The sequence below is a fragment of the Pterocles gutturalis genome, unplaced genomic scaffold (genome assembly GCF_000699245.1).
Source record: "Pterocles gutturalis isolate BGI_N339 unplaced genomic scaffold, ASM69924v1 scaffold7311, whole genome shotgun sequence".
Lineage (NCBI taxonomy): Eukaryota > Metazoa > Chordata > Aves > Pterocliformes > Pteroclidae > Pterocles > Pterocles gutturalis.
The window spans coordinates 9,257-27,536 of NW_010105338.1; the positions used below are offsets into that span (position 1 = coordinate 9,257).

The 18,280-nt window shown below is 43.2% G+C and overlaps 1 protein-coding gene across 1 annotated transcript; it reads right to left on the minus strand.

Annotated features, from left to right (window-relative positions):
* Positions 1 to 11,197: 11,197 nt before the first annotated feature.
* On the minus strand, positions 11,198 to 18,116 carry MFSD11 (major facilitator superfamily domain containing 11; the record flags this gene model as incomplete). The annotated part of the gene is made up of 6 exons (XM_010087351.1): positions 11,198 to 11,365; positions 12,696 to 12,831; positions 13,816 to 13,990; positions 14,685 to 14,810; positions 16,860 to 16,925; positions 18,076 to 18,116. Coding segments are annotated over 6 exons (712 nt in total), but the record flags the coding sequence as incomplete, so codon positions are not given.
* Positions 18,117 to 18,280: the final 164 nt, after the last annotated feature.

Consider the following 18,280-nt stretch of genomic DNA (forward strand, 5'->3'; position numbering starts at 1 on the left):
CCGGTGTCCGAGCTGCCTGCTGCCGCCCGGAGCATCCCCTCCTGGGGAGCACCATTTACCCCCACTACCAAAGCAAACACAGCAAATCAAAATAAAGCAGAAACCCCACCTGGATGAATTCTGGATTCTCTTTTCAATTCTCATCAGCTGTGATTTCTCCATGTTTCAGAGCTTGCTGCTGACCTGCAAACCCTTGGCTAGCGATAGAGCAGAGCTCCCCCACCCGCACGGTCCAACACCTCCGAGTGATGCAAAGCTAACGCACACCTTCATTTTCCCCAACAAAACCCCCCGCCGAGCCACAGCGCAGCCCTGCACACCAGGGCGTGCCATTTCACACTCACATCATGACTTGGATTGCAACAGCGTTTGGAAAGCCAGGGCCCGGGCTGTCCGGACAGCGCTCCAAGGAATCGGCAACACAACCCCACAGCCGTTTACCCAGCGCTCTGTGCTCCTGCGACGTGTCCGCGCTGCACAGCACCTGCCAGCCCGAGAGCAGGGGTTTGCACTTGATCCCAACGGCAGCGGTGAGGATTCGGCCAGAACTCGGATTCCTACAAAAGGTGCAATAAGTGAGCACAGTGGTACTGGAACAGGAGCCTCCCTTAAGCAGCAAGCAGCGTGCTGTGTGTTTAATCTTATGCTTCACTACAAGCTGAATAAATTGGCTTTTTCTGAACCGATGGCCACACCGTCGCTGTGCCTGGGAGCCTGACAGCATCTCCGAAACAACACCCAGGGCGAGCTGTTGAGATTAACCAACCCCCAGGTCAGATCCCAGTGGTTGAGTTGCCTTTCGGCAGCTCACTTGCTCTCTGAGAATTAACCCCTTATCTTGTAACCTTATCTCCCTGGGGAGCGGTGCTGGACTGTCTGGCCACCGAGTGCCCCTGCAAAACCCCAGCAGAAGGAACCCCCAGGGATACAGACCATCTCGGTCTTTCTCCATCAGCACATGGAATATTTGCAACAAATGAGGCCCCAGGTAGAGGAGGAGTGCGGCAAGTGTGCAGCTCAGACTGTGCAGGAGCTATTTCCATCTCTGCCTTCAGAGCCAAGAATGAAAAATGAATTCAGCAACCAAGCCACAATTCATCTGGGCTGGCTAAGGTCTGCCGTTAGAGCCGGGATCCAGGCACAGACACCACTTAGCCTGGCCAATTTCCTGTGCTGGTGCTTCACCCAAGACCCTGGCGGGAGAGACTCATTAATTACAGAGGCTGGAATTGTCTCTCCGCTAGATAAGGGGGAAGCCAAGTGCAGGTCAGCAGCTGTACGTGCCCAACAGAGCAATACACTCTGCCAGGAGCGCTGCTACACACCAGCCCTGGCAGGGGTGGCACGAGTGCTGTGTGCTCAGCAACCCCAGCCACGGGCTGCCCCGGCTGCAGGTCCAGGTTGGTGGGTGGAATATCGATGCCTCGGGGAGGAGAGATGCTGCCACACTCAGAGCGTTATTGCCAGCTGCAGCCAGCTAGAAGAGGCTTCCTCTGCTCCCCTCGGGCTCCCAGCACCTGCGTATTTCCACCCACGCCTCTGCAGGTGCTTTGCAGAGGAGGCCAGGAGCTCTGCGGAGGCACCAAGCCCTGCAGTCAGCCAGCAGCCACGGGGACAGGACCGATTCCCACTGCGGGGCAGGGAGCTGGGAGCTCACCTCCTGCATCCGAGGGCCAGCACAGACCGTGCAGATGCATTGCTCCGGGGCCAGCAGCCTGTGCGGCCACACCGGGAGGGCGAAGGTGCCGCTGAGGTCACACACAACCCCCCTCAGCCAGGCTTCCAATGAATCACATCAAGTGCAAAAATATCACAAAGTGCCTCCATTCCACACAATATCCTTGGGGAATGATGCTCAGAGGCTCTTACCTTCATAAACCAACAGGATGAAGCTGCCACCGCACAAAGAGCAGGGCAAGTTTCCGGATCAGCCTCCTCCTCCTCCAATGCACATCCTGACCAGCATCCTGCCCACCAGTCCCCACCAGCTGGCCGTGAATGTCCCACTGACACCGCAACATCTCCCCATCCCCTCCGGGGTCCCTCTTGCCCTCCCACCTCTTTAAACCTCTCTCCTCCACAGCTGGGAGGATTTGCTCCAAAAATCCAGTCCTTCCCAGCGGAGAGGAGGTCAGCCCCACACCTCTCCCAGTTCCTCCGGGTAACTGGTTTCTCAGCCGAGCTGTCCCGGAACCCAGGACCTGCAGCCTCCGCAGCCACCCCAGCAGGGACAGCAGCTCCTGCTGACTCTTAGCTGGAGCGAGGTGTTACCTTTATACCTGGGTGCTGGCGCAACTCAAATTACATTTTGCTCATCACGAGGCCCTGCTCTTCTCCCACCCCATCAGCAATTCCCAGTTTATGCCCTGTGCCAACTGGAGAACAGGGTTATTCGCATTCAGCACCTCAAAGCAAACATCGCTTCATTCCTCTCCCTTTGGCTCTTAACGCTGCAGAGGTCTCAATCATAAAAACAAACACCCGGCTTCCATCTGTGCCATACAGCACCAAGGACCTTCTCCTGCTCGGAGAATTATAATTATTGACACAGGGGTGAATGCAAAAACACCACCAGCAGAGCTCCTGTCTGAGAGCAGCTGCATCCCACACCCAGACCCACAGAGCATCACCTTCTGGCTCCTTCAGGAGGATGCAAACAAACCCTTTGCAAATGCATGGGACAACCTGCCCTCCCTCAAGCCTCTTCCTAGTTTCTAGTACTTAGAAATTGGCTTAAATCCCCCAGCACAAGGTCTAGGAGCCCTTCTGCTATTTCTGTGGCCGTTAATAAAGACAGCCAGGTCTGGAAGGGTTTTACATGCTAGAAGTGCTGCAGGTACAGCAGCTAATTAGCGTTACACACACCCCATCACCTCCCGGTGCCCACAGCCTCCCACCCCAGCCACAGCTCTGCAGGAAACGTTACTACAGAGAAGGAAGGGGGAAAAGAAAAAAAAAAATTATGTTGGCTCCCAGCCCAAGCTGTTCACTTTTTAAGATGCATTTCAAGAACCTGCTGGCTGGTAACCTCCTCGAGTTACGAGGGAGGCTGCTTGTCAAGAGCTGACCTAAGCTGGATTTAATTGGAAGCCAGTCGCTGGCAAGGGGAGTGAGGTTGGAAAGGGCACCTTGGGGAGGCTCCGCACAGAGCAGCTGCGGTGGGCAGGAGCCGGGCGAGCTGCGAGCAGCCTCTGCAGCCATGAGGAGAGCCAGAGCCGGGATTTGGAGAGGCTGGGTTCAGCTGGGCTGGAGAGCCCTGGGCTGCTGCCCCCATCTCCTGCCCAGTAAATCAGAGCCAGCCGTTCACTGTGCACTCGGCGTGCACCGAGCCTTCTGCAGCAGCTTCGCACACCAGCACGCACAACCTGCCTGTTTGTCATCCTGGAAAGGTGTAACTCTTCCCACCTCCCCACCCTCAAAGGCTTGGGTGAAGTTTTTGGAGAGTATTTTACATCCCAGAGGGCAGAGAGCTGTTTTTCCAGGTACAGGCAGCTCCGGGAGGTCTGCACACTGGGTTAGCTGGGAGCAACCAGCTGCTAATCCCAGCTCCACCGCCAAGGATGCCTGTCGCCATGGGCATAGCGCTTCACCTTCCATTTCAGAATTCTCCTGTTCTGCAATATTTATCTCCTGCATGAAGTTTGTTTTTTTTTTTTTTTTTTTTTTTGTGGTGGAATTTATCAGCAGAGGAAAAACAATGAGTATTTCACAGCAGGACTTTGCAGTAGAAAATATCGATCAGGCTCCGCATCCAAGCGTTATCAATATCCTAAGCCTTTAATTCCACCAGAGACAAAACAAGTTCATTTCAGAGTTTCAGCCAGTAACCCAGGAACACTATCACTCTTGATTAATAGGCCTTCCCATTAAAACACAGCAAATCCCAACCCACAGCAGGGCTGAGCTGGTGCTGGAAAGCAGAATGAGACCCATATTTTTGTCTTCTCGGAGCTTGGACTGGGGTGTAAAAAAAACTGCCTAAGTAAAACTAGTTTACGCCCTGCGAACCCTTCCCCCAGCCCAGTCACAAATGCCCAGCGATACTTCACTACCTGGTGAAAAGAAAATCCTCATGGTGGGTAAAAACCCAAGGTCTGATAGTCCATAACCCTGTGACAGCCTCAGGAATGCATCCATCAGCCCAGAGCTCCACCCGCAGCAGACCCGCCAGGTCCCCAAGCCCAGGCAGGTACAGAGGCGGGCTGAGCCGCTCAGCACCCGGGCGCAGCAGAAGTGACAGCTCGGCAAGGTGAGCCAGGAGAGTGCCATCCCCAGCGAGGACACAGCCCACAGCACCCAAACTGGGGTCAGCAGTGGCAGCCAGGGCCAGGCACAGCCAGCGATCGCGAGACAAGGCAGGGCTGAGGCTGAGTCACATCCGCAGGACCTGGGCAGGATCGGTCCCGAAGAGGCCAGGCAGACATGCACCAACTTTGTCCTCAAACAGGGAGCACCAGCAAGGAACTGAGCTCCAGCAAGGAACGGGGCAGGCTGCAGAAACATCCACGTGCAAACGTGCTTGCAGCTCCAGCGCAGGGGAAACGTCCCTGTGAGCATCTCAGGGCAATCAAGTCACCAGCCCTCCTCCACCGAGTCCAACAGGCACTTTCCTGAACCACCAGCGTTACACAGGCCTGCATCTCCCTCGGTACAAAGGGGTCTGACCCGGGAAGCATGTCTTGCACATGCAGCTTCCAGCGTTGCAGCATTTCAAGTCATCCTCTTCCCCCAGTCCCTGCAGCTGGTGGTTTGTTTGCTGCAGAACACCATAAATATTTCTACTGGCTAGCAAACTTTTAAATCCAATTGCTTTCTGCATGAAATGAAACTCAGTGTGTATAATGCCCTTTCCTTCCCCTGCCATCATTTTTTCTGTGTATATCAAATCACAGCAGCGCTAGCATGAAAGCACGAAGCGTAGGCAAGCGCTGTTCCATGCTGATCCTGCCCAACACCCGCAGGGGCACCGAGCACCGTCCTCTGCCACCGACTGCGCAAGGGCAGCACTTCGTGTCTTACCAACACGTCTGAGAATTTGCAGAATTAAGCTCTTATGAAGTATAATTATTATAATTATTCATAAATGTCATCGAGATCTGCCTGTGACTGCTGCTCTGTTCCACTCTGCAGTGAGGTAAGGATGGCATACGAATGGGAACGCTGGAACACTCATTTTTCAGACTGTCTCACTCATGCCTTATTTTCTCCAAAACTTCCAGTTTCAGCACAAATGCCCATCGTACTGATGAGTTCAGCACTGCCTGGGGTCTACCCGCTGTGTGCCCTGACATGCCAGTGGAGAGCATCAGCCCCACACCGTTAGCCTGCTGCCTCTGAGGGCAGAGGAGGAGCTGCAGGGAGGAAGAGCAGCTGCTTTCACCGTGCTGCAAAGCTGGGTCACCCACACCCACAGAAAACACCGAAATGGAAGCACCAGCTGATGAATGCGTGGGATTTACCCTACGTCAAGTCAAGCTGAGCACAGGAGCACACGACAGTGGTCATTTATATCCTATATAAATATTTTATAGGAACATGTATAATGGGAAGAAAGGTAGCTTAGACAGGTAGTCTGCAAATATTAGTTGAGCATTATGGAGGAATTTCAGCAAGGGAAAAGGCTGAGCACTCACCACTATCCTCCACCTGCATTTTCTTCCTCAGTCATGCTGCTCAAACAGGACAGATGTGCTCTGGCAGCCTGTGATTTTTCCCACTGCACCCTGCTTTTAGCGCCTTGCTCAGTCCTATGGCCAAGGAGCACGGCACGCAGCCCCGGGCATCCACCGCCGTTACTGCTGCAGAGGAAATCCCTCACCTCCTCAGCACGGCCGCTCAGCACCAGAGCTGTTAAACAAATGCTCTGTACCACTGTTACACTTCTGCGAGCAAATAATGACGTATGGCGGTGAGGCTCTTTTGCATTATCTGTGTAATTGGTTTTTTACAAGGATTAATACTCATACCAAACTCCGCAGGTCAGGATTTACCACAAGACAAGTGGCTCTGACAATAACCAGTCACCACCGCGTTTAGTAAGGATGCTTAATCGAAGCTAATTTCACTAAGTGACCTCAACAAATAGTGATTTCCCTTTGACAGAATTATGTTCTTCTCTCATTTAAGGCACAAACCTTCTATTTTTTTTTTCTCTTCACCATCTAACCTTGAAGTGCAAATTCCTAAATGTCCTTTTATCTAATGATTCAAGGGGCTATGCGCAGCAGAGACTAACCTATGAGGTTCTTTTCTATTTATTCATATAAAGATTTTGCAGTGGGCTATTGAATAAAGAATCTTTGTCTCAGAAATCAGAATACCAAAGCCATCCAAAGAGCACACTAGTAGAACCACAGTGGATTTTGACAAATCTGCAAATCTCTGAATCTTGAGGGAAACAGAAAATTTCCCTAACACATTCCACTGGTCTCTGCCACAACTACGATTAAGTGGTTCAAAAGGGCTGTTTAGCACTAAGCCAATCATTTTCATTTTCCTAAGCAGAGGACTGTCATGGAAGTGACACAGAACACTTCCGAGATCCATCAGTTAAGACTGTTTCTGCCTTTTACACAGCCCCGGCATGACAAGAGCTGTTCTGACACTTAGCAAGCACGTTAACAAAAACATTGTCTGTGGCTCACTTTTATTTGCATGGCAGTGACCATGAAAAGAAATGTAGTAAAGAGTCAGATACACTCACTCAAAATCCGCATTCTCGTTAGGGTTATCATTGTGTGCGCCCCTTCTCAGTTATCACCAAATCCAAGCCAAAGTCACTTTTTATTAAAGTAAAAAAGTTTCAATCATTTGAATTAGACTTCTGCAGTGCCAAAATGTAAACAGAAGAGAAAGGACAGCTTGGAGGAAGACATGCCAACAGCTGAAATAACTAAGATAGCAGAGGAAGTATGAAATAAACAGAAATGAAGGCAGTGCCAGCAGCAGCTAAACGCCAAACTCAGCTGAACAAAGCACCCCCTTCACATGCCCACGGAGAATTATCCTCAGTTCCAGATGTGCTCTCTATTGCACTTTAAGGATGTTTCTTCCACTCTCTCATCAGTGCCTTTCTGTGGTACTAACAGTGTCTCTGAAGTTAAAACTTATCAAAGCATCATTCTGGATTTATCCTCTGGATTTATCCATGAAAACTACAACAAACAGTCTCAACCCTGCTTCTGGACCAGTGTGGTCATACCAGAACAGCAATTATCTTGTCAAGTACCTAACTTCATCTCCATCTTTAAATTCTCCCATTTTTTAATATTTCTGCCAGCATATTAGAAGACCTACCAGGCAGCAAGGAAAACACAGTATTAAGCACTGCTGCCATTCAATTAGCGTAAGTGAGGCTACAAGACTTCCAAGGAAAACAGTGGTGTGGGTGAAGTCCTTGAAAACACCTTTCACTAGAAAAATTAACAGTGATGATTGTGAGGTCCTGTCTTAACTAATTTACACACACAATCAGAGTCAAAGTTGAGTAGCGTGTCTACTGGCATGATGTTCCTACTTATACTGACAGCAAACAATTAATCATTGCCCTAGGAAACAATCTTTGAGGTTCTCTTCATACACACCTACTCTTCAAACAGAGACAAGCTGCTAGGCAACCTCTGTAGCGTTAATTACTGGCACTTAGTCAGGCTGTGCCAGGGAACCACATTCCCCAGCTAAAGCAAACTTGTGGAGTTCAAAGAGAGTCAAATGGAGCTTTGCCAGTCTGGTTAACTGACACATGGACCCAAAGACCATTTTTTAAATAGTTCTCTTCCGTACCTCAACTTGCTATCACAGATTTTACACAATGAAATGAACACAACAGAAGTAAAAGCACATCACTTATTTATGAACAAGGTCTACAGCTGTAGAAATTTTCTCTTTCCATACATTCATATATCAAAATGAATACCAATGGGCAAGACAAAAATATAGATTTACTTGTATGATATGCGTTAATTTGTAGCAGCTCCTTTGGCATTCAAATGTCAAGAGTATCAGTTTTCATTCCCTCTTTAGCATTTGTTTGAAAAACTTGGGGATGTGATATGTTAAGATATTAAACCTTAGTAAAAACCTAAAAGGATAAGAAGAGAAAAATAAAGAAATGAAAGGAAGACTTATTTTCAATAAATGCAAGCACCTTAATGTGTAATTTCACTTATAAATATAAAATCCCTAATAGAAAAGAAACCCACAATACCACAAATACAGCAAAAGCCTTTTATCAATTCCCCCTGAATTTAACAGTAAGCTCCCAATTCAGATTAATACGAAACTGTTCAAAGGCCAAGGAGGTGAAATGAATGGGGTGCAGTCTCAGGGCTGGTAAATGCCAACAAAAAGATTAAGGATGGAGTCATAAATGGATACCAGCATTACTATTCTTTATATTGCTATACCAAAAATTTTGACCAAACTAACAATTGTGTATAGGTGGGTGGACTTTTCACCTCCTGACAAAACAAAGAAGTGAAAAGCAATCATGTGTCATCATCAGCTTGAATAACTGAGAACTGTCTCTTCAGATCAAATGCCAAAAGCAATACTTCTATAGTTAATAGTAAAAAAAAAAATTGGCTATTCATGGTGCAGTTTTGAGAATATCATGATTTCTTGTAAAACTTGTCACAGAGCAATACTTCATTTTAACGACCCAATAAATAATTCTGAACAGCCTTCTAACATTATCCGAATCTTGAGTCAGACCAAGAAGAACAGAGGAGAAAAAGCAACATGTCAGGTTCACAAGAGGTACTGAAAATCCACAAGTCCTAGTTCATTAGTATCCCTGAAAGTCAGTCTTAAAATGCTTTTTAAACAAAATCAGCAATTTTCATTAATTTCTAATAAAATAGTTGATATAGTTCTTATACAGCAGATAAACCCCACAGAAATTCATGATTAAAAGGGATCACTTCAAAAAGCGACCTCACAAGAGCCGTGACCTAGCTACAATTGAATGGCACTGTTTTGAAAGCATTTAAGTTACTCATCCCCACAAGACCCGAGAATCATTTTTTCCTCCCATGTACTGTTAAGACAAAATTGTTCCTTGTGAACTTTCAAGTCTTTCTTCTCTCGTTGATATGTAGGGGAAAAACAGGTCCCAGGAAGAACTCGGAGACAAGAGTCAGTAATTCCCTATCTTAAAACGGCTCCTTATCCCTTTTGGTACTTGGGAGAAAATACAAACGTGTAACAACAAGAGAATTCTCATCACTGGCAGCATCCTATCATCTACACCTTTTATGGTGCTCAGTATATAAAAATAGTATGCTTCAAATTACAGGATAACAGGAGTGGATAAGAGAGAGGCATTAGAGTGCTGCTAGTCACACTAATCGCATGTATTGATTGAATACTGAATGCTTTTCCAGTTTGTCTGACAAATGGGAATGGCTTCGGTAGCCCCTCGCTCAAACGTGTGTTCTGTCTCATTCTCTTTTACATCATTCATTAAATCTCCCGGGAATACACAAGGCTTTCTCTCTCCAGCTGTCCTCACAGATTTCTTTGCTTGCCAAATGTTCAGGTGACCTCCCATCCTCTCATTAACACCTTACTGATCTCACAGCAAAAACCTGCAGTGAATTGAAAAATCCCTTTCTGTATGCCTGTAAAATAATCTCTCTCTGCTGTTTTACCGTGCATGAAGAGGGCTGTGCTTCATGGGAGCTGGGTGTAACGTGCCCTGCAAGAGCAAAAGTGACAGCAAGCGTCACAGGAGACATCATACTCCCTCACCAAGTTTACCCTTGGGTACACCTACCCAGTTATGACGTGCAGGAGCTACTGACACACACTGAGTCAACTTTTTCTAACTTGTCTTTAAAGATAAGACATTAACATTCTGACTATGCATAAAAAAGATTGGTGAATGGTACTTCTCTAAAAATAGCTACACAGTGTCTAAAAACACCTTCTCAGTGTTCCGTACTTGCTCTGGGTTGCATCGTTTGCCCACTAGACAGAAACCTACCTGCAAGTGCTACAGAGTCAGATAAAATCAAGGTGAGTTGCATTCACTGCCTGTCTTATATCATCGATAACAGTTTTGGATTAAAACTGAGTTACTATGCTAGCATCATTGTTTTTGCATTTGGCAGGATAAGATTACAGTACAGTCCTTCCCCAAATATACTGAATGAAACAACTTATGTCAAGCGTTTCAGGTATTTTTAGACTATGCAGTGGAATAAACACTGCAACATTAGTCTTACAGTTCACATTCTGAGTCTATTTGTACATTAAAAAGTTATCTTAGGCAATGCTCCCATCACAGATTACAATGAAAATTTCATTTAACTCAAAAGAACTATTTGGGAGTCTGGGAGGGAAGCCATGTCTTATGGTCCTTCATGCAGCACTACCCTGAGAAAGTTTCAGCAGCTATCCCATCACAGTTCAATTCTGAGACGCTGAATTGAGAGACTGTTTCCAATTATTAATACTTCACAGATTTCAGGATCACATGCTTGGGATTGCTAAGGGTAACTTCTTCAAATTCTTTTAAAATCTTCTGTGTCACTCTACAACCTGAACCACCTTCTTCAAAAAAAACCCAACCTGTGTCAGATAAAATTTACGCACATGAAAGAAATTAATAAACAAATGGCTTGGAAACAAGGAACTGCATGATAAAGAACCAACATTTCCCACAGAAATACTTCTGCATATCTCATTGTTGAAAAAGTCAGTGACATGAATTGATTTCTCACTTGTGCAGACACATTCTGTGATATATAATGTACCTTATAAAAATATCACTCATTCAATACAAGAATTCAAGTGTCTGCAGAACTCAAATATAGGAAAAATAATTTAGGGGGAAAAACAAAACTGTAATTCTGCCAGTGCATGGCAGAGTAAAATTAGACAATTATATTCTGAAAGGAACGTCTCAGAGCAGGTTTGTTCAATACATAGATCTCTACATTTCCCTCCATTTCTTGTACCAGACTTTTAAGAACATGCATGCCACACTCAGTTGATTAAAGAAAGAAAAAAAGCCTTTCAAATTCGGCATTTTTTTTTCTCCGGTGTTTCACATTCAGTTAGGCTGATGGCGATTGAGTAGTAACTTCCTCCATCTTAACCACTGCAGCAACTTGATCTTTTTCACCTTCTCACATCACTTCACAATCAACGTCCCTGTGTTCCTCCTTACGATGGACCAGGTGTGGTATCTAGATCAGATGCTGCTGTAGTCCGAGCCTCGGGCAGCAAGGGCTGCTGCCGCTTCCCACTCCACTGTAAAGAAGGTAATTGTTCCAAAGAAGCCCACAACCACCATGATGAGGAGTTGCCACTGCAGAAGGAAGTAGTTGCTGTAGAAAAATGCAACCGCAGCACAGATGGACTGAGAGGAAAAAAAAAAAAACCACACACCACAATATAAGAAGATAATCAGTGGAGATATCCAGGCTAGTACTTCTATACAAGGATTATCATATCAACATACACACAGTTTAATACGCAACTGTCAGTAGTATGCTTCTGTAGAAGATATATAATCTCAAAATGTCGTTATACCTCAACATATGTCTTAGTACCATATACAACAGATGTAGTTTTTACTTGTTTAAATGGTGCTCACTGCAGAAAGTGAACACAAAATTTGTAGCATCACAAGTGCTGTTCTCTAGTATTTGAAAACAATTTGTCTAGAAATTACACTGCCGAGGCTTTAAGACAAAATCCAGAAAAATATTTCCATTTTTACAGCATCACAAACTATTCTGTATCAAAATAGCTAGAGGCTTTGACAAGCAGTGTTGCTTACTTGCAATCCCTCTTTTTTTAAAGGTAAAATTTTCATCAGAGAATATAAAGATTCTTAACGTGTGCTATGCCTATCTCAAATTCTTACATATCACTGAGAATGATATAAAAACAGAGCTGTGCACAAGGAAAAAAAATATTTTCAATGCAAGCAGCTGTCATCTTTTCAACTAGATGCATCCTGACCTGTGCTCCCAGCACTAGCTTGCTATCAGTGTGACCATGCATGAACAGTCTCCATGCTGTGCACCACCTTCTTTCTACCCATACCTCTGATCAACACAGATCTTGACCTCTCAAGTTCAGTTCCAAACAAGATTAATGCCCGTGAGAGCAGTTATCTATTCAGAATACAGCAGTTGTATTCATATTGTACAGACTTTTCTTCGAGTCTCCAGCTAGCACAGATGCATTTATCTCGGCACTCTGACAACTTCAGGGCAGATAACCGTTACTCAATTCTTTTGTCCACATACCCACCTGATAACTCCCAGACATATGGTACAACATCCACAAACTCTTTACTACTTACACAACCTGTTTCCTTTTAACTCACACCCCTCTATCAAAGATTTCTTTGAGTAAATAAATTCAGTAAATTATCCTTTAAATAAAATCTAAGTCTGGTTAACCGTTATTAGCCTTTTGACTTTAAACTACAGTTCCCAACACTTCCAACTTCCCTCAAAATTTGTAAGTAATAGCAGTTCAATTACATAATCACACCAAGCTATACAATCAAGCTACTCCTACCTAAAATCCCTTTTTCTTCTCCTGTGAAAGCTAAAGTAACAGGCTGAAATCCTCTGCAGAAACAACATATTTTCTCTCAGCTCATTAAAAACCCAGCCCAGTATTTCAAAAACATTCCAAAAGTCATACTTTCAAAAAGCTGTGTCATGTAATACCTGAACAAACTTAAAGATGGCAAACGCAGGAGCACTGTCTTCTGAATACAGGAATCCTAAAATACTGAGGAGCTGGGTGTTAAAGCAGCTGTCCCCCAGGCCCAACAGAAAGCTGCAGAATACGGCCACCTCTTTGCTGGAGGAAAAAGTGAATCAAGCTTTAGAAGTCATTTGTTCAAACAGCGTACACATTTATAAACTATTTTTGGCAGACTGATTTGGAAAGTGAGAATGGAAGAAAGTTACCAACCTTTAAATTTCACTAGAAAAGAACTGGTAACACTTGGCTTGGCAAAAAAGAATCATTTAATCAGATTTCAATTTCTTGAATGCTAAGACTTCTGTTACTGTTACCTGCAGCCAATTCTGTGCTGAATTAGAACGGCTAGAAGAACTCATTTTGGTGCTTGGAGCCACAACAGCCACAAGGCAGTGATTAAAAGCTGAGACACACATGGTGAGTTCATAAATACTGCAGGAGTATTAGAGAAATACCAATTCATTTTGCAGAAAAACACTCCAGTTAAATAAAGAATACCCACCAGCACAGGCACAAACACTTATAATTGCAAGTTAGCACCTGTCTCTGCACAGACACCGCTGTATTTCACACATAGTGGCAAAAATACACCCCAAAATAAAGTTTCAACAATGAGATAAGAAAGGTTCCCTATATTCTTCCACTGACACTGAGCGACATAAGAGACAGTTAGACCAAGTGGACTTTGACAACAAGCATTCAAAGACTCTGGAAACCAGTGCAACAGGGCAAGGCTGGTGCTCCAGGCTGTAGTAAAACTGAGCCAAACACTGTTTTAAAATAAACCGAACTCCTGACACCTAGTGCAATAGCTGCTGGTCTCACTGTTGTACTAGATGTGAGGAACGTCAGTTCTCAAGTGACAGAATTACTATCAAACATCCTCATGCTTTTTATTCTTATGCCATTTAAATTCATAAATTGGGTGCACGCTGGTAGAATAAATACAGAATCCCTGAAACCTTTTTCTACGGAATTATTCACTACAGAGAAAAGCAGCTTCAAGGAATTTTCTATTAGAGAAACAAGCTGTTAATATACATCTTGAGTTATACCAGCCAAAGGAAAAAGTTTACATACCTTGGAATCATATAAGCAACACGATCTGTTCCTTCCATAGGAGCAATAGGGGCATCATTTGGCATGTTGAAAAATATTAAATAAAAGGCTATGAAATGGACAATGATGCCCAGCATCACAACAGGGTTCCTGCCAAAGCGATTATTCTTGCTCAGTAAACCGAAGAGTCCTCCACCTGCACGAGTGGAAAAGACTGGATAATTAAATCAGAACTGAAGATGAACAGAACCAAACTTAAAATACTGGGGGGGAAGTGAAAACTTTCAGCTATAAACTGAAAACCATAAACTTCTCCATACTGGATAACCAAAAGATGGACAGACATGAAAACAGTCACAAGGAGTTTGCCAGATCTGCCAGCCCCATTTGCCAAATGATATAACCTTTAGGTTGCTAGAGGTATCTGGGAAATGCGAGCAGGAGATTTCTCAGGTGATTGCCAATGAAGACACAACCTTTTTTCAAATATTTTGCCAGGAGCCACTGTTTCCTCCAGTATTGGAACAGAACTAAGTGAAAATGGGCAGCCTTGTGCTTAGCAGTTTTAATTTAATAATGCATCTCTCTATGGATCAAAGTTTGGTTTGGGTTTTTTTTAAACACCGCAGTACTTGAGTTTAAGCAAAAAAAAAATTAATGAACATTACCCATATTCAATTTTATTCAAGTACCAGATCTCACTTAACACAAGATAACTTTTGAAATAAATCTTCAGTGTAATAATTTAAAAATAAATTTATAATAGTTACAATATCCATTAAGAAATAATAAAAATGTAATCAGAATACTATTATAAACAGAATATCAAAATGCTGAAAATTCCCCAATAACATCCTGTCTTGTCTATAACACAGTAAATTTCAACTCACCCAAAATTTCTCCAACACCAATAAAAATACCAGAGAGACCAATAAGGCTTTTCTCTTCACTGCCAAACCTATTCACAGCACCAATACATGTTCCATATACTCCAGAAAAGAATGTTAATTCCAAACCTTTGAAGGAAACCAAACAAAATTGATGGATGAACTACTATGAAAGTCATTAAAAAATTCTTTATGTTTAAAAGGCTGTTATTCCCTAAAGGATCTTTCACATACATACATTTAAATGAGGTATGCATAATAGAAGCAAATTATGCAATTACGATATTCTCCTATGCCAGTTTATGAAACCTGTACCAGCAAAGACTTACTAATTAGCGTCACATGCACTTACGTTCAGTACTGCTTCTGTTGGCACAATCCCTATATATAGCTTATATTTCTACTTTTCAAGAACTTCGGAATTTCATCCAAATGAACAGTGCCATGTGAAATAACACTTACAGTAACTTAAGAAATAAAGCACAACTTCAGTGTAAGATTTTTGCCCCCCAAGTTATGGCATTCCTAAGAAAGTCTCCGCAGCCCTAAATACCAACAAGGAGCTAAGATTCCTAAAATGGATTGCTCCTTTCCTATACACACATAAGCTAAAACTGAGAAAGAACAATTGCTATTTGTTTAAAATTCTTCCTTTCGCCATTACTGTGCGGAAAGGTGACATAGCTGAGTCTAACTAGCATGACTGTAAGCAACCAGTGTAAAAATACCAGTTTCCTAATAGAAAGTGTATTTAAAACAATGCAAAGTGTTTTGCTTGAACAAAGAAAAAGAGTACAAAAATAAAACTGTTTCTAGTTCAACTCCTTTGTCTTTTGCTATCGCAAAAAATACGGTACGCCATATCCTAGTCTACCAGTAGCAGGTTACCTAACATGGCACATGAACTGCATAGCCTCAAAAAGGGATGAACTTTGGGTAGTCTTGACAATCCAGCCGCTGATTTTGGAAATAAAAGCTTTTGTTGGCCTTACAGGGTTGTGTGTTTTCCTACATAAACTGGCAACATTGACCAAGAGCCACCAGGTGGCAGCAGCTATGTTTTCCAAGCTGGACTGTTTTTTTCTTTCCTGCTACCTTTAAGCCCAAATTCCAGATTAATCAAGCAAAACCTGACTGACTCCCTTCCCTTGTTATCTTGCTTCACATTCTCCTTGCACTAAAGTCTAAGAGGAATTCAAGTTAGTTAATTTGGGTTAACACAACATTGGAGACACTGTAAGTAACTGTAACTCGGATTAGTGGCTGGTACAAGCTGACTTCATAGCTACTATTGCTATTTCTCTACCAGCAGCTGACTGCAGCCTTCAGCAGATGTTACAGCACTGTTTATAGTTGTTCAGACCCAAGTTTTTCTTTTCACCTACAAGAGCTAACAACAATTTTTCACAAATGACTCTGAGCTGAGGTTCTGAAGATCTATTCTTCTTAAAGTGATTTGATCATGAACAGAACTACATCTGAAACCACCTAAGGAGCAAGAAACCCCTCAAAAATCCATCACAAGATCCCAGTAACGTTTTCAACATTTTATAGTTTTTTTTTGTAGAACAATCACTGTAGTATATGGCAAACAAATTTATTTTTATTCCAACTCATAACTTGGTCTAACAATGGCAGACTGGGTTTAACTAAAGTTGCTAAAAATAAAGACAGCTCCTGCCACAGCAAATACTAATAACAAAAGCAGCTGAAAATGGCTGAACTTTCTCCCAATAGAACCAAGACTAAAATGAAAACTGTTAGTAATCTCCCTTGCCTTAATGAAGGTGACACTGAAAGTGTAATGTACAAACTATTTTAATTCAAATGTGATGCAATTGCATTAAACATAATCTACAACCTGTTGATAGCGTAATGCCAAATCAGATAAAAATCAGTTATGTAAATTTTGCCTAACCCTCAATGTGGGACTCCGAACCGGACTGAGCCAAGCACTACTACATCTGTCAGTACTTGCAGATTTAGGTGCACCTCTCCTCCCACACAGAAACACTTTCCAGAATACAGAAATGTCCTAAGTGACTGACTTGTTCAAAGTTAACCAAAATATTCAAGTAATATTTGCAGAGATATAGAATTGTGATCCTGCTCTTGGGTTAAAATGCCAAACAATTCCTTGACACTGCTACACCATTATACACTCTGCTTGCTTCATACCTGTGTAGGCTGTTGTAACACTGAGAAGCATAATCTCTTTGGTGAAGCTCAGCTTTATAGATTTCTCTGCAAAGACATAATAATGGATATTAATATAACTATAACTTATGATAACACTGTTAAGAGGCTCCACACTTTCTTTTGTTCTTTACTTAAAGCAAAAATAGGTTGAAATGATGCAAATTGTGACTTTACTACAGTAAACAGTGCTAAACAAACCAACCCTGACCTGCCCTTTAGAAGAAATGCTGTGATCTGAAATCCTTTTTCGTAAGACATGCAAGGGGGGGAAATACTAAAGAGGAGTATACTCAGTTCTCAATTAGCAGACAATTTTCTGCTCACTGTGTTTTCTGTACTCTATCTCAGTACATTGTGATTGTCTCCTGAAAGGATAAATACATTCTCGGTGAAGATCCCCATGTTCTCAGAACAGCCATAGGCAGACCACATCAAACTTCAATGGAAACTGCAGATGCTCCAGTCCAAAATTGTTGGGTTTAAGTGGTATCATTTGGTGACAAAATATAACAATATGTAACTTCTCCTTTATCTTGTTATGTTTGTGATTAAAAAAAAAATCCAAAACACAAAAAAAATCCCACAAAACAAAAACAAACTTTTATGCAGCAGCTTTCCCAAGTGGGGACCTGTTTTTCTGGAGCTCATATACAGAAGGAAGCTATTGTAAAACAGCTTGGATCAACCTACATCAAGGAAGCACCCCTCCGCATTTCTCCTAGACTATACAAGTACATAACTAAAGTGAAATCCACTTCACTTTCTTTGCTTGCGGTCAAGCTTTGTTTGTATGCCATAGTCACCTGGAAGGAGCACTTCTGATGTGTGGGCAGCCAGCTCACACCAACCACACATCAACAGCAATTCGCCCAGATTTTGGGGCAGTGGTTCCCAAGCTTTTCCAGTTGCAAGCCCCATTTTGGCTAATCTCAAAATCACAAATGCTCACATAGACAACTGAACCCTATCAGGCTCAAAACTCAGTGGTCCTGTGTCCCTGTCTGAACTGTCACCTCTGGTCTGAAAACCACTGCCATCAGGCAGTCTTCTCTTCAAGCAGGCCATCCCTGAAGGTCTATATTTGAAGTGGAATAACTGAAATGCATTCTTAAAACCATTATCAGCAGAATCATGGAGAGCTGGAAAGGATACGTCAGGATTTTTTGAAACAGCTCTTATGCAAAACAGTACTTACTGAAGGCAGTCACTGCTCTCATCATTTTGTTTTGGGCAGACCTGGGCAAAGAAATTACTTAGTCAAAATGGAAAAAGATTAACCCCAATGCATCGCTATGCTGGAAGGCAGCTCAAGTATTCAAATCATCTGTAGATTTTCTAGCCCAGCATTATATACTGGAATATAGTTATTTTTATGATTAAAAATATTGTTATTAATTTTA